Raw genomic sequence first — 24,119 nt, forward strand, 5'->3', positions numbered from 1 at the left:
ATATACCAATATGTTCCAGTTTAAAAAAAAAAAAAGTAAAGAAAAGGCACTGGAATGAATAGTTGGGCTAAAACTAATTTATCCTTTGCAGTTAGGGATTTTGTTTGTTGTTATGTGACTGTTACCTTCCATTTTCTGACCCCTCTTCCCATTAGTAGCTTATTAGAATGTGATATATTCCTGAAGTTTTAGCAGTGGCTTTAAACAGCCATGCTATTTGAAAAACAATGGATTGTTAAAAGCATAATTAAAAAGGCTTTATATTAGTGTCCCGTTTATCAACACTTGTTGCAGGTTTTTGTAATTTGGATTTCAGTTTTTAAATATCTTGGGTCAATTGCTCTTTTGTTTGGGTTTATAACAATCATTTAAGCATTATGTTGGAATAAATGGGAAAAAAGACAAAATAAAAAGTTCATCCTTTTCATTGAAGATGGAACCCTTGGAATACCTTCAAAAATTGGACTAATTACATTTATTTGCGATTAGAATGTGGTACTGCTGTGTTGAAGATTTGCTCGGTGACTGAAACTTGGTTGAAATCTATGCATCCAAACTTAGCATGCCGTTCTTATGTCTGCCTTTGTGTATCTGGAAACTTAATTTCTGCATGTGAGTTGGATATTGGCTCTTCTCCTGGACTGGAACGAGTGCATGCAATTTGCATGTGGGTCTGAGTCCTCACGTACAGAGCTGGATCTGGGAGAGCATGTGCCTGTGCTGTAGCATGTGTTCAGGTGTGCCCACACCCTTGGAGCCAGGTTCTTGGAGTGTCCCACAACCTAAACTGGGTGTCTGATTGTGAATGCTCATCATTGTTACACTGTGCACAATTAAAATGTCGTTACTCACCATAAACATTCTAGTTAACTTTCTAAATAAAACTAAATAGGCAAGGTTGCCGCAGCCTGAAAAAGACGATGTGGTTGGCAGGAGATTCCACTGAGCTTTCTAAAATTTTCCTTGGATGGAAAGATGTTTCTTCATCTGCAAGTAGTTAGCTGGGATTTATGGGAATGGAGCACGAGCCAGATGTTGGTAGGCAATGGGGCTGAACAGCGTAAAGTACCAATTTAGTTGGTAGACTTGACAGCAGTTGGAGTGGTGAGACCGGCAGTGAAATGAAGACAGCTACTGAATTCTATCTCTTTTCTTTCACTTTAAGAAAAAAAAAGATGCATTTTTTTGCTTCAGCCAAATAAAGAAACCTTAGGAGAAAAAGAGAAAAAAGGAAAAAAAAAAAAAAAGAAAGAGGAAAAGGAACCCTGGGAAAAAAATACTAAATCTTCTCTAAATATTGGGCATGCATTTCTATTGTATGTATCAGTGTGACAACTAAAACAAATCCCAATTACATTGAAGATGAGTTCTTTAAATTTAATCACATACCTGGAAAAATATCAGCTATACGACACTTCCAAAAAAAATTCCTTGTTAATATTACTTGTAAGGAACATTGGATGGTAAAGGTGGAATTTGGCCGTGCTGGCTTTGTCCTTCACAGGGTTTGAATTTCCTAAGACTCGGTGTATTAACTGTTGCTTACTCTGTTGTTTTTCCTTTTAGCCTCATTCACAGCAGAGAAACAACCATGTTCTAGAAAGATCAATACAAAACTTATGAATAATTAGCAAGGGAGACATCTTCAGCATGTTCTAAATTAGAGAGTCTGATGACAGTATGAAAAAGTACTACTTTTAATCAAGAATAGATACATAAAGACTTTTTTAGTCTTCCTTACTTTTCCAGCTTATAAATGAGGTATGTTTGGGTATGTGAATAATCTCTGAAAATTGTTCTGAAAATAAATTACATCCTGAATTCATCTGCAGTTGCAGTGATCTCTTAAACCTAGAGTTTCAAATTACATGTAATTTATGTTACACTGCACTTCTAGCAGGCTGGACTTAATGCAAACTAATTGCATTTCTGTTTCACCTTAGAGACTTGTGATTTCTTTGCATGAGATGACAGCTGGTTTGTGCTGATGAATTGCAGCTGTGGGAAATGCTTGCCTGTTGCCATTTTAAACTTGCAGATCAAATATAGAACAGTCTCTTGAGCTAACGTGCAGTCAAGTAGTCAGTTTCCTAATTTCCCATCAACGTGTTGAATTCAGTGAGGAGCTGGAAGTCAATGCATTGTACTTGAGACTTAGGCCTTCAGCTCTGCTGCTAAACTGGAGCCACTTTTGTGGCAGGAGTGAGGAGGTTCACCTTCCTCATGGTGACACCAAATTGTTCTTTGTCACAAAAGAGCCTTGGAGGCAGCTGGGGCAAGCTACAGCAGTGAAATCAGTACTGATCCATGGAGATATGCTTAATATCATCTTTATAATTTTAGTATATTATTTCCAGGCACATCCCTTCACGGAGGAGGCAGGCATTTCACCAGGGCTGTAGGGACCAGAGCAGTGGAAAAGTGGGATGACTGTCGTGGAAAAGGTTATGGTGTCCCTCTTGAGCTCCTGGAATAATGTGTGCAGCCTCTTGCATTGCCCATGTAGGGAGCTGGAAGCCCTGCAGGTGTAGGCCTTTGCAGTTTGTTTTCTTACACCTGAAAACACACCTAATTTGCCCTCTTTTTGTCAGTAGAGAGTAAGATAATTTAAAGAATTAAATAACTGACTCTCCCCTGTAGGGACTTTAAATAGCCCTTGGATTGCAAAAGAAGAATTTCAATAACTTCCTAAAAAAAATAGCTTTCTCCTGGGCAAGATCTGTGCCATTTTCTGTAGCTGGAAATATGGTCAGAAGTACTGAAGTTCTATTGGGATAATGCTTGGGTGTTTTTAGCTCCCTGATAATTTCTTCAATTTCATGTTAGATTTCTGAGAATTAGTGTTGCTCCAAAGTCAGGTGGTATATTCACATTCATTCAGAAACATTGATTCATCAGCATGTGCACACAGACCCCCAAGGTTTTATTTTTAATCCCAGTTTAATTTCAGTGATCCAGTTTACAGTGTCTTGGGACTGACACCAGAGTAGGGAGAATGAAATGGGATTTGTGTCTTACCACATGTCAGGTATTAGTGTTTTCAGCTTTTCTACATTTGTTTGGCTTTTTGATGTTTAAAAAAAAAAAGGCCCAAGGTTTCTTTCAAGTACAGAAATACCTATATTACCACTTCTCAGACTTGTGTTGTTGTGCTTCAAATTCTAGCAGACCATGTGCAAAAACTTACTGCTTACAAATGTATGCTGACCACTTTATCAGTCAATTTGTTTTTATTTTCTTCCTAATTTCAGGAGTAGCATGTAGCCTAAGATGCATTTTTGAGGAAAAGGGATGGTAAAGGAAAGCCTTCTACCTCTTCATCCTGATTTGAGTTTGCTGGCCTCTTGGATATTCTAAAAAAACAGCAGTCAGGAGAAAGATTTTGCAATAAAACATTTGTTTCCTTCTTGCATTCGTCTTTTTTTGTTTTTCCCTGATCCTTATTATGTAAGTGCTGTCATTGTTAAGCCTTTAGATGGAGGTATATATTTTTGTATGTCCCATTCATCATCTTTAAAATAAGATGCAGAGAGAGGGAGCTTGGAGTGTGGTGAATGGGGCACACCACTCTGGCAGGCAGGCAGGAGTGCAGGCTGCATGTGCAATTCCCAGCCTGCAGGGTTGAAAATGTAGAGTTTAGTGGTTGTGGAAGTGGCTGTGGAGACTGCCTGGTTAGAGACAGGTTTCTGTTTGGGAATCAAAAATCAGGATATAAAAAAGAGATTTTAAAGGCTTTCTTTTGGTGACTTCTAAGCAAGTGGTTAAAGCATGAATTGGAGCAGAGGTAATTCTGACCTGTGAGAGCTGTGGTTGTTGTGGACTTTAATCAGCTTTTTCCTTGGGGAAGCTCTGGAAACCAAATTCCAGCTGTGTCAATATATGACTAAAAACAGTAAAAGACTTCTAAATAGGGAGTAGTAAAAGTGTTTAAAGGGAAAGAAATGTTTCCTGCAAGGAAGAAGGTGGTTATACTTAGGTGTCTCTCTCAAAGTGACTTTCAAAGTATAAGAAAATAGCCCTTTGTTGAAGAATGTGAAGTAACAGCTTCAGAGATGACTTCTTAAGGTCACACTGGCAATTACATCCCTGCACCTGCTTGTTCAGCTGTGCCCATGCTGAGGGCAGGCTCTGGGTGCTTTAACCAGTCCAGGTCTTCCCCCAGTCTCAATCAGCTTTACAGTCTCAAGTTCAGGAAGTTCAGTTTGTCTTGGCTGTACTGTTGTATATTCATGGTACTAGAGGTGTTTACTAAGATCACTATGAAATTATAATGCAAATGGGATGTTTTGTGATTTCTCTGTTTGTGCCATGCTTGCACTGGGGCTGGCTCTTAAGACCCTCTTGTTGGTGGCACTGCAGCGTAGGATTGTCTGAGTTGCCAAGACAACTTTTAGTCATTGGTGAGCGTGGAGTGGCAGCCAGCTGAGAACATTGAGCTGGCTCTGTAGGTGTAGGATAAGCTATAGGATAAATGTCAAATGCTGACAACGGAGGAAGCACTGCTATTGCTGTATAATAATCTCTAAATGAAACTGCACAAAGTAGGAGGGATGAATGCTGTGCTTGTTCCAGGCACAGGAACTATTTAAGATGCGTGACTAAGACCTGAGCTGTGGTGCCAGCGTGACTTGCAGAGTTGGATCAGCTCAGGGCTGGGTCTGTGTGCACAAACACTGAGCAGGGAGCTGAGGGGTGACCTGATGATCGATGGCTGAAGATGTCAGGGTTGGGCTGCAGAGTGCTGCAGTGCTCTCAGCACCAGCCTGGGACAATCTAGCACTGACAAGTGGGTGAGTTTATCCTTAGAGTTCTGGACAAGGGGTATTTCCACGGTGTCCAGAGTCTAACCTTGCTGTGCTGTGGAGCCACTGGCCCTGCATGGAACTTCAGTGCCTGCTGGAGCTTCTTGGGATCCTAGAGCCACACATCAAGGGACACTGATGGGCTTGGGGCCATAGCCTAGACTCCTGGTGGAACCCCTGCAATGAATGGAGTCAGGAAATCCAGTTCACAAATCACTTTTAGTTTGTTCTTCTGTCCTTTTAGGAACATTTTATATCTTCGATCTGGAAAAGAAAAGTTGATGACTAACAAAATAACTAATCCACTTTTAAGTCTCAAACATATGCTTAGTAGTATTCCGTTGTTTAATTTGTGCATTATTTTTGTTGATTAAAAATAAGAATCAGTGTTGGATGAATTGGACAATCAAAATTCTAATTTATGTGGGGTTTTTTAACCTTTGATATTCTTTCTGTGCATGATACTTCAGCATAAGGAGCCTAAGTCTGTTTCCTTCATAGCATTTCTGCAGATCCTCCCTATTTTTATACACCTCTGTTATATCTAAAGAGATTTTGGATTTCTATAATATTTGTAATTCTGTGTGGATAATTTATGTAATTATCACAGTAAATTTTGCAGGTTCCTATGCAACTATATGGCAATTCTTATTTGAAGAATTACTATTGTTGCTTTTGCTTTATAATTTCAGTGTCATTTTAACCTAAATTCCTTAGTGTGAAGAAATCTTACCCATATCTGTAATTGTCCTTATGCTTTAGGAATAAAATTTAACACTTAAATTAAAATTAAACATTTTAATGTTTATAAAGCAGGAATACTTATCCTGCTTTTAGTTACTGATGTTCAGAAGTAGGATTTTGGTTTAGATTACTTCTAACATTAAAATGAACATGACTAATATGTTATTTTATGCTAATCATGGGTGATGAAGGGATTGATTTCATGTTCTCTGGGATAGCAGACAGCTCTCTTTTCTTAACTGTCTAGGACCTGCCATTGAGGTTGAAAAAGTAAAACCTGAATCAATTGAGCCCGAGCCTGAGGTACAGAAGACCTTCAGTGAGGAAGCAAATACATCAACGTACTACCCTGCCCCTGTTCCAGTAATGGACAAGTATATTCTCGAGAATGGAAAGGTATTTTATATTAAATATAGCATGAGTCATTTTTAAATGTCCATCTGGTGATGTTCGTGTGGAATTTTCATTGATCGTGGGGGTGTTGCATGGTAGTGGCTTGTAGAAGCTTCCTCAGTTTTCATGAAGGTGTGCTGTTATGCTGAGGAGAATTGTGAAGTTACACAGATACGAAGAGCATAGAAAAATATTCTCAGTGGTGAGAGCATTGAATGATGTGCAACATGAGGAATATAGATATTAAATAAAGATTCATGCACAGGCAAATTGACATAGTATTCAGTTGGTGGCATCCATAAATACACCAAATATTGACCAAAGTCAGTAACCCACGTTATAAAGTTACATGAATCTGTTTAACCAAAATACTTTTCCTAAAGGGTTTTTAATGTTTATAATGTGCTGTAGTCATATTGCAGAGAAGCCCTCATGTTTAGGTTGGAGTGCAGGAGGTAGTTATGAACCCTGGAAGGAAAATGGGCTCCCTTGCTGCTGGTAGGGTAGGAGCATTGCCACTGCATTGAGCTGATGTAGTGCTACTTTCCAGAGACTCTGTGAAGTTTGCTGAAATACCATCTAGCTCTAGTTTGCCAGGACCTGACTGAGGGCCTTTCAGACTTCAGCCTGTTTAACACATTAACTGCTCATCTACCTAGGCCTGCTTTTACAGCTGTTTTCATTATCATTAAATAAATGTGATGTTTCTTACACAAAACGGTAATTCCTTCAGAATTGCCTGTGCAGATCCTGTTTCTTGCTGTATAGAGATGCATTTGGTACCCTAATCTGAGAATCTTTAGGAAGGAGTCATTTATTCCAGCTTTTCTGTGCAGTGGAATTACTGAAGGAATATAGCATAAAACTGCGTTTTCAGATTGGTGTTAAAAGATTGACTGCACAATGTCTGTCCCTCTTGAGGAGGAATTCAACATAATCACTGGGGACAGAATGTACGTGAAAAATAGTAGAATCTTGACAGTTTGACAGGTATTTGGTTCAGATGGCTTTTCTTGCCTAATATATTTAAATATGTCATTTCCTTGATTATTTTGTGTAAATTTGTGCAATGAGTACTTAGGGTGTATTACTGTGCAAGTTTCCTCTACCTCCTTCTCTTCCACTTAAGGTCTGTGGGATAGGGCACATCCTTTAGTATTTGTATGCAGCTTTTCCTGCACCCTTTTTTCATCTGTCAGCTTCTTGGCACTTCTTTTGCTGAAGTTTTCTGTCTTTACAGATATTAGTATCTCTTTAATTTTCTTTTTGTAATTTTGCTTCTTGGTTTGCCTATTTAATAGGTCTACAGCCAGCTCAGATGCCAAAAATGTGAACTAATAATGTATTTGGAGTGTTGGAGGGTAGTTTTCTTTAGTTTTCCTTGTTTATGGCTTTATTTCAGTATTCCTTTATTGATATGCACCACTAGAGTAGTTGAAGTACCTTTTTCCAAATCTTACCCTTTGTGGCACCAGATTTGATCTTAGTAGGATTCTTTCAGAACAGATAAATCTCTTCCCTCCAGAGGGAAAATGGAGTCACTGAAAAAGAGCCTATGACATTCATTTAAAGAAAAGAAAGAAGAAGAAAGAAAGAAAAAAAAAGGGTTCATCTTCTGAGACACGTTTTAGATCTGTTGCAGATGTTAGCACAGGCACGCTGGTGAGCGTCGCTTTGAATTCGCTGCCGTCTCTGTTGCGTTGTGCTTGAAGGTTGATCCCACAGTTGCTGAAATTGGGAGTAAATTTCCCATTGATTTCATCAAGACAAGAGTCTGGCTCATGGGGCAGCTCTTCCAGCAAGAGGGGAATGTCTTAGTGTGGAGTTCACTAAGCTCCCCAGAGCTTTGGGGCTGATAGGAAACAGTAGGGCCTGTTGTAGAGAGGTAAACTGAGACACAGGCAGATTGAATTCCTCACTCTAACAGTGCTAGAAATAGAAAATGGAGATGTAAGATTGCTGTGGCTGTGGCTGTCTGTCACATAGTTGTTGTTGCCATAGGTGTTTCATACCAGCAAATGCTGTTTTAATAAATGAAGCATGTTAAAAGAAGAGATGATCTGTCTGAAGCATAAATATTAAAAATACTTCCTGTAACTTGTTCTTTTCTTTTGAGTAACTTCAAGCTAATGAATAATGTAGTAGCTTTAGAGACTAAATAATCTTTGGCAAAGGCAAACCCTAATTTTGGCAGAGAAGAATTGGATTTTTGATGAAATACAGCAATCCCTACCACTAATGTAATACAAACACCCAAAATTTGCTATGCCACAACATTTCTAATCTTAGTTATTTTCTAGGTAACTTTCAGACATTTTCCTGAAGAAGTTTTCCAGGATCTAACCAGAAATAACTGAATTAAAAAACGAAATTATTTTTTGAGCACAGACTGCTCACTGCTCATTGAAGTTGCCTAACAAAATATGTAGAGAGCACCAAAAAGAGTGTGCCTTTTTAAAAATCATTTATGAAGAGGCTCAACAACAGAGAAAAAGAAAAAAAAAAAAAGAGGGTGCTTGTGTTGTGGTTGTTACTAGTTTAATTTCTCTCCATGCAGACTTGTGAAAAGCTTCCTAGAATCCCTTTAGTGTTGGCGATTCTGCAGGAGAGGCAGCTTGCTGCATGGTTTTATGCTTTAAGGAAGGTAGAGTTTTCTTTTTTTTAATATAACATAGCTTGTAGTCAAACCAGTCATATTACTCTATTTAAGTTTTTAAACATCTAGTTGCTTTTGAAGGATGCCGTTGTAACAAGAAATTTCTTGGGGTTATAGTCCTCATTAATAATTAAAGCAGGTTTCCATTTACAGGAAAAAGGGTATTCAATTGAATACAGGCAGTAAAATGTTGGGTATATAAAATTTTACAGTAGCTTTGTCCAATTTTCATTGCATTTAATGGGACTTCTGTGATACTGCTCAGATTTGTGTGGGTAGCAGGCACAGTTTATGTAAAGCCATATGAAATGAGTAAAACCACAGAAAACTAACAGCAGAGCAGTTAAGACAAACAGTCTTCTGATGCAGTTTTGCTGTAGGATTTTATTGATAGCTTTTTTTTAATCATAAGGTCAAAAGTTAGTTTTAAGTGTTAATGTCACAGAAAGAACCCCCATTGGACCAGACCTAATCAAAGCTAGATTTTGGCTATGTAGCAATCCAATGGTTTGGTATGTTGCACTTGTCCACATTGTCTGAAGGTGAGTGCAGTGAGCTCTGATCAGCAGCTGGGAGCTGTAGGTCACACCTTGGCTTGTTATGATGAGAGCAAGTGTGTGTCCCAGTGAGTAAAGTCCATCACCACATGAACAAAGCTTCTGTGTGCAGAGGTAGTTGAGGAGTCTGCACTGTACTCCAGGAGCTGGAGCATGGACAGACAGGGTGCAAAGTGTTTGTGGTTCCGTGCAGGGCCAGCGTGTGTGTCCTGGTTGCACTTGTGTCAGATTTGTGCTGGTTACTCGTGGAGTTACCTCTGTGCTGGTGCTGGAAGGTGTCCTGAGGGTCAGGGCTGTCAGCTCAAACACATAGTGGCAGTCTAAGGATGGTGCTTGGATTCTTGTATGGCATTTGTCCTAAGACTGGAGCACTGAGAATCTTGGGTTGGAGACATAGGGTAGCCCTGTGGGAGACAACCAAGCACAGTCTGTGCTGAGCAAGGCTAATAAGCAAAACCAGACTTGAGCATCTTCCTTATGGAGACTCTCCAGTGGCTTCACACTGTGTTTTCCAGTACCCATATTATCCTGCTTTACTACTTCAGTGAAATACCTCGACTTCCCATTGTTCAGATAATGGAAAGTTTATGATGTTGCTGCAATGGGTCATTGCCTAACCACAAAACAGTATTCATGTGGTGCATTTACATTGATCGTGCATGATAGACACACTTTGTGTTAGAACTGGAAGTTTTACAAAGCTTCCAAACTCTCCTGGCTTATATTGAAATTGAAGCTCTCAAAGTCCTTTCTCCCCTTCCAGTTACTTCAAACAATCAGTCTGGCTCTTGCCAACAGGTACAGAATACAACTTAGGAAGTAATTCTGTCTCTACTGCCTCTGAAATATGCTTTGGGTAAAGTCTGTTTTAGCCAAAGGGAAGTGTTTCATCTTGCTCCTGAATTAGGCTGGTGCAACTGCTTGGTTTATATGCTCTGCATAATTATATAATACTGGATGTGTTCACTGTTTCCTTCTTTAATCTCTGTTCCTGACCACAGTCTTTCAGGAGAGAGGTTATGTGGGGGGGAAAAGTAGGGATTACTAAAAGGAACTATATTATATATTGAGGTTGACTTGAACTCCCTGACCCCCGAAGTTGGAAGAGTTTCAGAGTTAGGCAAAATGGATTTGTTCAGCCCTAATTACTGTTATTTTAGTTCCTAATATTAATGTTCCTACAGCACTTGGATACTGTTGTGTGCTACATACCATAGATAAGTTGTTATTATTACTACCTTCTAGGTCCATCTTGGCAGTGGAATTTGGGTAGATGAGGAGAAATGGCACCAGCTGCAAGTAACACAAGGAGATTCAAAGTATACAAAAAATCTAGCGGTTATGATTTGGGGAACAGATGTTCTCAAGAACAGAAGTGTCACAGGAGTTGCAACCAAAAAAAAGAAAGATGCCGTTCCCAAGCCACCTCTCTCACCTCACAAATTAAGCATTGTCAGAGGTAGGTTATTTGAAAACTTTTGCTTCCTGCTTTGGAGTTTAACCATTAATCACCGAGTTGAAAGATGCTTCTTTTCAGCTCATTTAAAATTAACTGATTAAAAACTGTAATTCAGATTGCTATTGCATTGTGAAGTGCATACGTACCCAGGAACAGTAAAACACATTGCAATAGCTGTGCACAGTGCAGGCCTCCACAGCTGAAGAGTTGTACATTGACTTCAGTAAGGTTTGAAAATCATCACTTTAGACCATGTGCAGGGCAGGACTCTGAGCCTGGAGAACAACATGTTGTTCTAGAATTCATTTGTAACATGCTGATTTTTTTAAAGTGCATATATTCCTTTAAACAAGACTGAGAGTAGCTTTACGACATTCTTTTATCCAGACATAACCAGCTCTGGCATGAGGCACAGAAACCATTATAGCTGTGACTATAAAAATACGCATACCTTCAAAGGCAAGAAAGAATAGTTCTACCCTTTTAAGTGAAGAAATGGAAATCGTAAAAATTAATTGTTGCACTTGAATTGGAATTTGGACAGGAAGTGTAAATCGCTGACCTCATCTGGTAGGGAAAATTGCAATGACACTTTCAGTAACTACAAGCCTGAGTCCATGTGTGTAGTACTTTGAGAGAGAGGAGGCTTTCTCCTTTATTTAAACTGAATGGTGAATTTCAGTCCTTTTGTATCATCATGCCTGTGTTGCATCATTTCTGTCTCTCCTGGTATTTCAGGCTTCTTTTTAAGTCAGAACTGAGTTGTTTCCTCATGGAACGCATACTGAAATTGGATTTTTAGGTTGTGTGTCCATACTAAATTGCAGTAGGGCTGAAAGAAACCTCCCCATTGGTAGAGCTTCATTATTCTGCATTTCCTGTTCTTAGTTGCTATGTGCTCTTAACTGTGAACTCATTAATAGGTGGTGTAATTGGCTATGAAAGTACCATGTTTTGGAGTAAGAAATACGGTTCCTCTCTGAGTGTGTGCGTGTGTCTGTGTCTGTGTTGTGTGGGGAGAAATTGGAAACTTATCTCCATACTGTCATCTTTCTTAGTTTATAAGAAATGAGGAAAGGACATGGGGTTTTTTTTCACTAAGCTGCTTCAGGATTATATGTGGAAGTGGAAGCTCTTCCATGCTGATTTTCTAGTTCTGTCTGGGGTCTTTAGGTACAATCCTTACACATGTAGCTGAGCAGTGACGTACTGGCCACATAAGGAATCCACTCTGTGGCAGTGGCTCTCCCAAAGGGGAAGCAGAATTGGTTGCCCTGGTGTGCGTTTACAAGCACGCAGCACAAGGGGGTTATTTTCCACTGGCCCATTGCAATGTGGTTTCCAGTTTCCCTGCTGGAGGATTTTGCTCCTCAGTGCTGCTGGCAAGGTTGTTTCTGTGAGAATTTCCTCTTCTACTGTTGTCAGGGATACTCTAATGGCTCAAGCCATTTAAATGACAGCTTTCTTCTGACTCCCCTTGTTTTGGCTACAGTGAGTTTGGGAGTCTGCTCCAACAGGTACATGATGAGAGGCAGATGGGGCCCTTCCCTTTCTTCTCTTCCATACCTTTACACTCACCAGCAATTCAGCTCTTCCCTATTTCCTCGTTTTTCTGTTTTCTGTCATACTTCTGCTTCAAGCCTCAACCCTCATTTGAATTCTACTGTTACATGCCCTGGTTTTCTATGTTCCTCTTTTTAGTGTTTCTTTCACCTTGTCTCTGATTTCCCTTTTGTTAAGACTCCAGCCTGTACAATCTCCTCTTGAACCAGTTAATCTGCATGGCCAATGTTGGAGGTGTCAGGCTGCCTGTATCAGTGGGACTGGGTAGTTCATAACCATGATTTTCCATGTTGTCGTGTCCTTTGCGTCAGTGTTAGCAGGTTCTTGCCCCACCATGGAGAAGAAAGCAAAACAAAACAAACTAATGACCAGCAAGGGGACAAATAGTTGAGATTTGAGGGAGTTTTCCATAGCCAGTGATTTGGATCAGCATCACAAAAAGTAGTGAAGCTCCTGGTTAGCCTTTGAGGTCTACTTGAATCTCTGGTATTCGGCAGTATGAAGGGGTGTCTCTGTGCTCCTGTAAAGCCATAAAACAAGGGAGCAGAACCTCCAAATTATTCTATGAAGCCCTAAGCCAGTATCCTTATGCAAGTACCAAAGTACTATTTCTGCACCCCCTCACAAAATGGAAGGAGATGGAGTGGAAAAACTGTGATCAAAGATCTGTCTGATTCACACCAACTTTTAAAATTACAGCTTTTGAATGAGTTCTGTTAAGTGATTCTTTGCTTGGCTTTGTGGCTAAATGAACAACACAGCCTGTCTTTCACTGGGAGTTCACCTTACTGGGTGTATCTGCCTGGGAGTGTTCTGACACTCTTGTAGGGCCAGCTTATGTCCTGCAAACACACTGCCTTTCTTCAGGCTCCCAGTGATGTGCCTCTTCTTAGGTGTTGTATTTCCAATCATAGTTTATGGATGATCAGCATTTCAGCTATCAGGCTGCATGCTGGTTAATTTCATTTATTTTATATTCAGTACGTCTTACAACATAAAATTCACATTGCTTTAGATGTTCTCATCATTCTGTGGACACAGACTAACTTATTTAAAATAGATTTTTGAATGACAACATTAGCTCTTAATGTGTCTGATATCTCTATAGCTTCTTAAAAATCCCCACTGTGTAGTATGTAATAAAGAAATGATAAAAAGTATGATGGATGTGCACTGTTATAAACCTTGTTAATGCAAAATAACCTTTTATAAAACTTCTCAGAGGTTTCTAAATGAACAACAAAACATGCATAGTACTTAATTTTCATAACTTTTTAATATGGTGCATTAGAAATGTTGTAAAGCACATTAATTAAGCAATAATCTCTATGGCTTTCTGTATATGAAGCAATAAACAGCTAATGGAATAGATCACTAGGCAAAGCAGAACAGAATTTGTTTAACCAGTCTGGGAAGCCTACACAACAAAATACATTGGTCTGTTTATAAAAGCCAAAAAACCCCAAACCTGCCTGTCACTAAGAAGTTACGTGTGTTGCACCACTTCAGATTTCAGTAACTTCTGCAGGATTCTGGCACCAAACTTCCAAATCTGGGAAAAAATTCACTGCCTGCATTACTTTTGCAGTTATTGCTATCACTTGCTTTTTGTATTCCAGATAATGTGTATTTCAGAAAGTGTGTTGATCAAACATGCAAGGAGATGGCACTTGTCCTGAATATCCACCAGTAAAAGTGAAATAAGCCCAGGGACAGGGCAGCTGATAAAGACGTGAACATTAATATACAAGAGATACAAAAAATGAAATAAATGAGTTAAGGTGTTCTCCTGCTGGTTACTGCTTCTCTTCCTGAGCATTGTCATTTCCATACCCTCCTGAAGGGGTGAAGGTGGGAGTGACTCACTGTGGATACAGCTCTGGTGGGACACTTCACCTGGGAAGAGACTAAATCTGTCGTGGAGATTCAGACAGATGCAGGAGACAGGCAGGCAAGGCTGGCACTGTAAAAGGTTGGGTTTAGCCTTGTTTCTGTATGGAAAGCCTATTAATGTAGTCACAGCATAACTGGAAGTTGGTCATGCCACTGATTCAAGCCTGGTGACAAATCTTGACTTAAACAAGATAGACAGTGAATCAAGGAAAGCTTCTCTTGTCTTGCAACAAATATACACAGTACTTACTCACTGCTGTCTCTTGAGTAGTCAGCACAACTCAGGGCTATTGTGTTTTCTAAAAATATCCTAATGACTCTTTCCTTTTTTTTTCTCCCCAGAATGTTTGTATGATAGAATAGCACAAGAAACTGTGGATGAAACTGAAATTGCACAGAGACTCTCCAAAGTCAACAAGTACATCTGTGAAAAAATCATGGATATCAATAAATCATGTAAAAATGAAGAAAGGAGGGAAATTGCAAAGTACAATTTGCAATAAATTTTTGATTTTTAATAAAGTCTTAGTGTTTTACTTAAGTGTTGGTTTTTGATTTGTGTGGCATTTTTGCTGATGGGAGAAGCTGAATCGAAGCGTTGCTCTCTTCCTATAACTGATTCGTTTTTTTTAGCGGTTTTGTCATGGTGTAAACTGCTTTTAACTAATGTAAGATATATTGTAAGTTCACTCCCAATGAAAACTGAAGTTTCCAAGGTTTCTCCAGCGAGTTGCTGTTTGTTACCTGCGGTTGTACGTTGGTTGTGGTTCTGCGGACACCGACCCGTTTGCCCTGCGTTGAGTTTTGCTGGAGTTAGTGGATCTCAGCTGCAGTAAAACACCTGCTTAGAAGGAAGAACTGTACAAAATTCACTTTGCTATTGAAAAGGATTTTATTGTATTTTACAAAGTGTTTTTTTCTGAAATGAAGTTTCAGTAGTTTGTTTTTATAAATCTTTGTTTTGATCTCTAACAATATATTTGATCAAAAATACACAAAGAACGTTTCTTTTTCAATTATCTTGTAGGCAGATCACTATTACCATCACAGTTAAAAAAAAAAAAAAACCAACAAAAACTAAACAATGAACAACAAAGAACCCAAAGGTGTAAGTTGTAAAATCATGATAATTCATTTTAATAAATAAATCTAAAACCAGTTCTTTTACAGGGACCAAGACACTTCAAATTTCTGGTTGTGGTATAAAGTTCCTCAGTGTGTCCATACTGTTGTTCTTGAAATACTACCTTTTTAGTGTATTTGTACTTTCAAACAATTTAAAAATTGCCACACTATGGCAAGAGTATGTACAGTAGAAAATTTAGTACAATTTTGTTTGGGTCCATAATTTAACAATGGACACTTTTAGCACAAATTTTAATTACAAATAAAAATAATTTTCTACATTGAAGTTAGACTTGCGATGCAAAGTTTTTAGAAATAATTTGTCATCTGAACTATATGTTATTGCCTGTAAGTGAAGCAAAATATTCTCTTTTCATGAAGGATTTAGAGATAACTTGAGGTCTGGATTGATGAATTTTAAGGGTTTGTGATCTCACTTAACCTTCCATTTATTTTGTGCCCACAGCTGTGATTGTCTGACTTTCAGTCTGCCTGTTCCTGAGCATCAGCATTTGTTTCTTTACCACTGCAATTCTGTTTCCTGTAGTCTTGAAAAACTTCCCATTTCTTATCACTTTCTTGTAGCACTGGTTCACCCTGAGGTGAAGCCTTTTTCAGTGTCCTGTAAATGTAGATAATGTGGAAAGAAACAGGCTGCTGGGGTGGGCTTGCCATGCCTAGAAGTGTTTAAATGATAAAAAATATAGATGTGGCACTTGGGGACATGGGTCAGTGGTGGGATTGGCAGTGCTGGGTGAGTGCCTGGACTTGATGATCCTTAAGATATTTTCCAACCTAAATGATTACATAAGTCTTTAATGTGGAGGGATAGAATGTAAGAGAATAGTGCAGAAGGTAGTCTACACCTGAGGAGTTGCAGCTGTACTCATCACCAAAGATTAAGAACAGCCCTGAGCTTAATAGGCCAGAGCTGTGTCCAATAAGGAGATGAGTGCTACAAAAGAGTGGGTTAGCTGGGTAAGAAGAGAGTTGGAGTTTGTTGGTTGTGCTGTGAAGAGAGATGGAGTTTGTTGGTTGTGCTGTGAGGGGAACTGCAGTTTCTTGGCTGTGCTGTGGAGAAGAAGGAGTCAGTGCTGTGAGGAGCTGCCCATGAGAAATCACCGAGAAGGTATGGGAGCTTTGAAATAAGATGACAACACTTTAAAGGGCTGGGTGAGTGTTAGAAAAAGAGGAGGGCAGGAGGAGGTGTGCTAGACCTGCCCTGCCTCTCTTGGAAGAGATGAGACAAACAACAGGTTGTTTCTCCCTGTACTTCACCTGTGTGTAATTAATGTCTTAACTCATAACTAAGCGTTTGCTTTATGCTTTCTAAAGTCACTTTCATGGTTGCCTTGCACCAACCTCATGCTGTGCTGCCCAACAGGAACACCAAATTTTCACCACTGGTGCACCTGCATTCCTGTGCCTTCCCTTACCCCCACAGGTGTAACTGAACAGGTGTGTCAGATCCCACTGATTTCCAGGGTTCATTTCTCAGCAGCTGCTTCCCATAGGATGGAGCCAGAGCTTTCATGGTGAGGGGTGGAAAGAGCAGGAGTGTGTTTTTCCAGTGTCTTATGTGTGCCCTGAAGTTTCTTTGAACGGCCTCCCTTGTCTCCTGCTAATATCAAAAGTGTTCTTAGGTAGTGTTTAATGAAGTGCATAAATGTTTATGTCTCCTAATTTGGGATGCTAAATAGCAGATTAGTGTTTAAAATGTCAGTGCATGTATCCTTTTATTAATTAAAAAGAACAAATAGAGATAACACTGAAAAAACATTTAAACAGCAAGTTTCCCCTTTTCAAGCAGACTTGTGAATGTACAAGGTTGGGGTTTTTTAAGTGATACTAAGGCAACCCACTATTTTGGGGAAAATGTCCATAATTTCCTCAGTCTTTTATGGCTTTAGTACTAATGTGTTTCCATTGTAACACATTCTTTAATGAGAAGATCAAGCTGTACTTCTTAGAAGATAAGCCTATTTTATGAAAACTGGAAAAAGCAGTTTAGAATTTAATTAGAGTTAGGACTCCAGCCTGACCCCAAAAATCAGAGGTGTTAATTCCTTCTGCAAAACCAGCATCACCTTTCTAGGGCTTCTTCCTTGACACGCTCGTCCCATCAGATGCTAGTACTGCATTTTGCTGAAGAATTGAAATGTTCTGCTTGGGCACAGTATCTATGGAAGGCTTCATTAAGTTTTTCCTGGAGATTTCATCAACCCAGGTTAGTGTTAGTTTTCATTTGAGTTCAACAAGGGTGTTTGGGTGGCACAAAAAAGTTCGGTTCCCTTTGAAACTTAATATCAATGGGGGCTAAGAAATGTGTCCATTGGACTGGGCAAGTGGTATTTATTGTGCCACTTGAAACTTTGTTGAGTCATGTTAAAGAAGTAGGATATATTAAAGGTAGAACATTGTATTTCAACTTGAACTAAATCTTTGGATACTGGAAATAAGTTTTTTGCTAATAATAAGCCATTTCTGCACACTGTGTTGTATGGCAGCATGCTGGGGGCTCTGCAGGGAGTAATGGGTGTGTGAATAACATTTTATACTTGTATTTGGTCATTACTCTTGTCTTTTCCCTCCCCATGAGCCAGTATCAAGGTTGTCCAATTGTTTCCCAGTGTGTCTGTTTGAAGTAGGGAAATAGGCTGCGGTTCTGTGTTCCAGCAATACCCAAGAAAAATAGGAACTTTAATGGGGTGTGCTTTTCTGCATTGCAAACCCAATGTATAAATTAACTGTGAGTTTCATTTCATTTTCCTACACTGCGTTTATGGCCAGGGCTGTTTTTGTTGGTACATTAATTTTTCCATAATTGTGCCTGCCTGTACATAGTTTGCTTTGTTCATTTTGTGTCTGCTGTGAATCTACCATAGGAAACTTTATAGAAAATAGTCCCTACTAACTTTTTCCTCTAGGGTAACTTCTTACCTGTACATCATGAGAAACAGGAGAGAGTTTTGACAGAAAATGAAGTAGGTTTTATTACACCCAGTAATACCCCTCGTTCGTCATTCTAAGATTTGTGCCAGGCCATTACCTCATACTGTAAACCTGAATTTGTAAGGATCAGAAAGACATGGATTTAAGAGGAAGTGACAGTTTACTTTTTTTTAATCAAAGCAGGAAGGAGGTATTGCTGTTATATGAATAATCTGATCTTCTGTTGCCACGCATTGCTGCAGTAATTTGTGATATTCACAATCTGATCCATATTAAAGTGCCTCTGGCACACTTGCAAGGAAGCAAGATTAGAGTTAACAAAAAGGGCTTTATTTTCTATTAGTGATTTTATAAGGGATATGAGCTGTTGTGTTAAAGGAAAGAATCCTACCAGGGAATTTAATACCTGAGTCAGGAAATCTAGCCACTCAATTAAAAAAAGAAAACTAGTATTTATTAGAGAGGGGGAAAAATTTGTTTGTTTCTGCTTTTTCAGAACAGGTTTGGATTTACTGGTGCTTTATAGAGATGGGAGGGTTTTTTAAAAAAATAGTAAAATACTTATGTCAAAGTTGAACTCTTAAGTAGGAATTCAAGGTTGCATTGGTTAGCTGTTGTTGGCTGTCAAAAGCAGGTGCATTCTCCCCGTGGGAGGTCACTTCTTTGCACCTTACCTTTGATGTTGTATCTGAGAGATTACTGTGATGGCTGCTTTGTTGTCTTAAGCAGAGATTATTGTCCTCTTGGAAGTTTTAAGTAGCAATAAATTGAACTTTTGGGATTTACTGAAATTTTAAAGATAATTCTACTTCACGCTTCCAGAATCTATAGACTTTTAAAAATTAAGGCTAACTGCAGGTCCTTGTTAAAATGATACAATCTTGATGCAGAAGCTCAGAGAATTGTGTGAATTGGGAACATTGTGTATTAGCTGTAGTTTCACTGTGTATGAGCTGTGCTCGTAGCTCTTGAGAACACCAAATGTGGCTGGTTTCAAAAAGGGAAAGCAAGGTTGTGTCACATGGAGCTGCACTGAGGATTATTTCAATATTTCATCTTTCTGACATGAGAATTCTCTTCTGAAAGAGACAAAGACACAACTTGTGCCTCCTCAGAATGAGGTGGTTGCTTTCTCCATACTCTTGAAAATATTTGTCATTCTGTGTGTGCCTTTAGTCTCGGATTGATGAAGTCATAACATCAATTGCTCAGACTTTATTGGTGTCATTTTTTTAATCATAACAGTGTGGAACTCTGAAGTGATTCATACAACACCGAGGCAATAAAAGCATTATGAAGTGCAATCATTGCACATTTCATGCTCAATAGCTAATTTTTAATTTCACCATCTTGGATATTTTTTCATCCCCTCAGGGTTCCTAAATAGGGAAAGAGAATCATTTGGACTTGGACAACAGGAGCAGTGATTCAAGAAGGAATTAATTTATGTGGTTGTTCATCTGTTTTACTTTTGCAATTATTTCTCCTGTTTATGTTTGAACAATAACTTTCATTCCATGCGTCAGATACCCTCCTGTCATGCAGTGAAATCATGGTCCTGTGGTTGTGAGATCATATGTTTACCATAAAGAGGAAAATACCTCACAGCATCAGATGAAGTTGCATTATGGCTGGATCAGAGCAAAGGTGAAAGTGAGTCTGGGAGGGGAGGAAGAAGCTGAGCCTAAGGGATTTTTTTCTGTCTTGCCTTCTGGCTAGAAAACTTCTTCCTACAAAGAAAATTGTTTCCTCCACATTTAGCAGGATATCAACTTTATGTTCCTTGTTTATTGATAGTAAAGCCTTAATGGAACTGAAGTCTTTATGAATATATATGTTTATTGCATCAGGCTACCTACTGTTATGCTGAATTTTGGTCTTTAGTGATTTGAAATTAAAGAGTCACAGAAAATTTTCTGAAGAATCCAAGAGAGGTGTAGGCTGGGGGTGATTTAGCTTTTATTGTAACATAACAATTGCTAAAAGTTCTGTGAAATAGAAGATAAGAAATGATGTGTGTTGGTGCTTGTGTATCCTTTATAGTTGGCCTGAGCTTTCATGCTTTTGGCGTGGAGAGGGGTGCAGGTTTCATGGGACAGGCTGATCATTAGAAGAATTGGCTGTGTACACCCTTTGGTGTTCACCCTGCTGAGTGTGAGTGATGTCCTGGGACAGCAGCAGAGGGAATGTGCCTTGATGGTGCCATATCACACTGGTGCCAGCCCCTTCCACAGGAGACTCAGATGAAAAAGCTTTTATGGGAGCTTCATATCCTTTATACTCAAATATATCTTTAATGTCAGCCCAAATGTTTATTTAAATCTTACTGAATTGTAGTTTAGTTTTTTTAAAAAATGTACTTTGATGTGTTTCTCATTTTTCTTGTAATTAACAGAGTATCATTATGGGAGATGTCTTTCTCCATGTTTCAGCTGGGGTATTAAGCCACTGATACTTGAAAATAGTCCATTTGGACATTCTGTATTTGTGAGCCAGATGAACTATGACTTTACCTTTCCTTATGGAGTCCTTTGCAGGATTTATGGAAGTACCTTTAGAGAATAATTCTCAAAATGTGTAGGATGGAAGGTGGATGGGTCAAAGCATTGCCTCCAAGTTAATGTTTTGTGTTTTCATTTCTTTAAGAATCTTAGCTTATGAAAAACTAAAACTCTGTAAAGTAGGATTTTGCTTTCTTTTCCTGCACTGTATATTAAAATTCTTTGAGACTCGTTGGTTTTCTTGGCGTTTGCAAGGACACTTTCATCTCTCAGGACCAAGTTCTTCTTTCTGCTGTAGATCCTTACAGGAATAAGCAATCAAGTGTGTGCCTTTTGGGATTAAACAAAGCTGAAGGTGCTGTTGTAGGATGATCTCTCCTTTGGAGGACAATACAAGGAGCCACCCTCCTTGCTAGGATTGGGAAGGACACCCTTGAGAGTTGGCTTCTCTTTAGGTATTGTCCCCTAATGCAGCTCATCCAAGAAATGTTGTTTATTACCACATTGGTGGGTATGGGCAACTTCCACTCTGTGGCTTTCCTGAACTTACAGAGTAACTGAGATTCACTCATCCAGCCTGATGTGGAGGAGCATCCCAGTCTGGTGGTGCAGGAAGGCAAAGAAGAGGTGGTAGAAGGGTCACATAGGCCTTTCCCCCTTTTCTACAGAGAGTTAGTTTGTGCAATTGAGGCGAAGTCAGTACCCAAACAGCAAAATCCCAAGCCGTTTAACTGGCATTTAAGGTTTCAATCAGTGAAAAGTTTTATTAATTAAAAAAAAAAAATCCAATCACTCTTAAAGCTCCCAGAATTTAACCTTTAGGAAGTGGCAAAATCAGCATTTTCTTCTGCAGCCAGGGACCTCTCTCTATTGCACATATACAGCTGTATGTGTACAGGTGTGATGTGCCATTATTCTGTGTAAATCTGTCTGTGCCATGTAAATCCACAACTGGATAATGTTCCTGATGGTCCCCAGCCCTGCCTGTTTTCCTGGTCTTCCCTTTTCTGTGCTGTTCCTTCTGCAGATGGGAGTCTGTGCTCTGTGCTTGCCTCACAGGGACAAGGCAGGAGCGTTTCATGATTCCTGCCTTGCAAATTGTCAGCAGGGCTCTGAAGTGAAATACCTGCTTGTTATTCCTGGGGGTGACTGACACAGAACTAGAGCATTTCCTTGGGAGATCTGGTAGTGCTGCTGTCACTGTAAGGCAGACTTTGCCATTCAGGGACTTCACGCAGCAGCATTTTCTTGTTGGTTTTTTTTTTTTTTTTTTTAAATTCCCCCCCCGCCCTGCCAAAGCCTAGATTGTAGCAAAGGAAATTTCATTCTCACATGGAGGTCTTTAAGTGATAACATGGAATAAGTAAATCTTTCAGCAGTATCTCTTAAAAACGTTCATTTCTCAGAGGTTCCCCTGCTTTTGCAGGGGGTCAGTGGCCTGGAAGTTTCACACCTAATGGCAGTGCCCAGGTGAGTGTGCTGGAAAACATTGGGCACCTTGACAGATTCATTCTGATCTGTGGCTTTAATTTGCCCTCTGTTAGTTCCTTTTCCCAGCTGCTGTGTGAGAACAGCCACCTGGTGAACTGGGGAAGAAAGAGCCATTTCCAATTCTGCGATCTTAGGGTGGTTCTTGATAAGGCTGTTTTTAGCTGTGCCTGGAGGTGTGCAGGCTGTGGTGGCTGCTGGGCTATTCCATGAGCTGGTGTGGCTCCCTGCAGAACACATCACAAGGCTTCACTCAGCTGCTCCCTTGAAAAGAAACCTTGGCTGGACCACAGCAGTGCTGTTCAGAAAATAAAGCATTCTTGAGAATCCATCAAAGTGTGAAATCCATCTTTTCCTTGAGTGGTTTATTCCAGTGCTGAGTGCTGCCCTCGCTGCTCAACTTGTGCCTTATTTCTCTGTGAGTCTTTCTGGCTTAACTTCTTATTCCTAGCTCTTAATTTGCCTGTCTTAATATCTTCCCCCAGTATTTCTGCAGCTCACAAACACCTCGATAGACTGACTGAGTGCCTTCACTCTCCTTCCACCATAGATTTTCTAGGTCATGACTGACTCATTTTTGAAATGCTTTTCCTTTATGACTACCCAAACTCATTTGAGTTTTATGGAAATTCTTTCTATAGGAGTGTTTGGTTTAGTTAATGTGATACAATCTGGTGGTTTAGGGCACGTCACTTTTGTATTAAAATGTGATATACAATACTAATTTCATTTTGTGGGCCAACCTTAATTTAATTTTGAAGAAAAAAAAACCCTGATATAATTTGATACTTAACCAATTGATGTCCCAGTGTATTTTTACTCTATTACTAAGTGTAGCTCTGTCCTGGAAATGTTGTTCTTCAAATGAGTGTTTATCTCTGCTCCACTTTCCTCTTTGATTCTGTACCACTCACATGCCAGTGAGGAGACAGAGCACGTTCCTCCTGCTTTCCAGCTGCTTATTCCTGCCCTCACAGCTGGGCCAGGCAGGTGGGTGATGGGGCCCAGCTGGGCTGTGAAGGGCAGCAGGTGAACAGAGTTTCACAGAAAATAGGACACTGAAGAGGTAAAACTTGGAAGAAAGGGAAGCCAGAGCCATTTTACTCCTGTGGAATGTGTCTTCAGGATACCTGCAGGGTTTCCTTGGATGAAGATGGCTTTGAATTGCCAAAGGATGGGGAAAAGTTATCACCATTATGTTGTGATGTGTTCTCAGAACAGGGTAGAATATCCTTAGGGAGAAACTTCAACTTTTGTGGGATTACTCCACTCTCCAGCCGAGTCCCAAGAAGGAATCTGACCTGACAGAAGAGCTTGCTGTGCATGAGCCCTTGCTGTGTCTGCTATGATAAATTAAAGGCTGCTTTGGATAGGACTTATACACATTTTGTTTGACCATTCCTGCTAAATACTCAATATCCTCTCTTAACCTCAGAGATGAGATGAGGATCTGCCAAGTTCCTCCACTGAGATGGTTTAATGAAAATTGTTCTTTGCCAGAATTTTGAAGGTCAAAACCAGCTTAAATATGTAAACAGATATTCTATCATGGTAAAGTAAAAAACTTACAATTAATCTCTTCTAAGAAGTCACTTCCTTCCTTTGAGAATTTTGAATTATGCTAGACAAGGTTCTTCTAAATTTCCTTCATCATCTCCCTGAAGATTCCCTGTTAATTAACTTAGTCATTTATAAACGTTATGAAATCATGTTATTGACTTATTTCTATTTGTAAAGGCACCAGGAAATTTGTGTACTGCACCCTTTGAAAAGTAATTAATGTTTCGCTCCTAAATGCCTATTGATATTTTTGTGCTTCCTATTGATTTGAAATTAATATCTCTGCCAATTTAAAGCTCACATGCTGGTTTGTCCAGCTTCCAAAGAATGGACAGGACATCATTGCTGAGCTGATCTAGTTAAAATGATGACCCTCGTCTGATGACCTCAAGAAAAGAAATACTGGCAAAGTTCTGCCTAGTCTGG

General features: G+C 39.5%; 1 protein-coding gene across 8 annotated transcripts in view; it reads left to right on the forward strand.

Moving 5' to 3' along the window:
* The window catches only part of LOC136560179 (BEN domain-containing protein 5), an 883,159-nt gene that overhangs the window by 545,970 nt on the left and 313,070 nt on the right, over positions 1 to 24,119 (forward strand). For 5 of the 8 annotated variants that reach the window (XM_066555870.1, XM_066555872.1, XM_066555871.1 and 2 more), the window contains 3 exons: positions 5,794 to 5,942; positions 10,398 to 10,611; positions 14,410 to 14,603. The exons of 2 other annotated variants lie outside the window; for them this stretch is intronic. In XM_066555870.1, coding sequence (XP_066411967.1) covers positions 5,794 to 5,942; positions 10,398 to 10,611; positions 14,410 to 14,570 — 524 coding nt within the window. In that variant the 3' untranslated portion in view covers positions 14,571 to 14,603. Of the gene's footprint in view, positions 1 to 5,793; positions 5,943 to 10,397; positions 10,612 to 14,409; positions 14,604 to 24,119 lie in introns of those variants that run through there. One more of the 8 variants, XM_066555875.1, reaches the window with a different exon arrangement.

This window comes from Molothrus aeneus, chromosome 9 (genome assembly GCF_037042795.1).
Source record: "Molothrus aeneus isolate 106 chromosome 9, BPBGC_Maene_1.0, whole genome shotgun sequence".
Classification (NCBI taxonomy): domain Eukaryota; kingdom Metazoa; phylum Chordata; class Aves; order Passeriformes; family Icteridae; genus Molothrus; species Molothrus aeneus.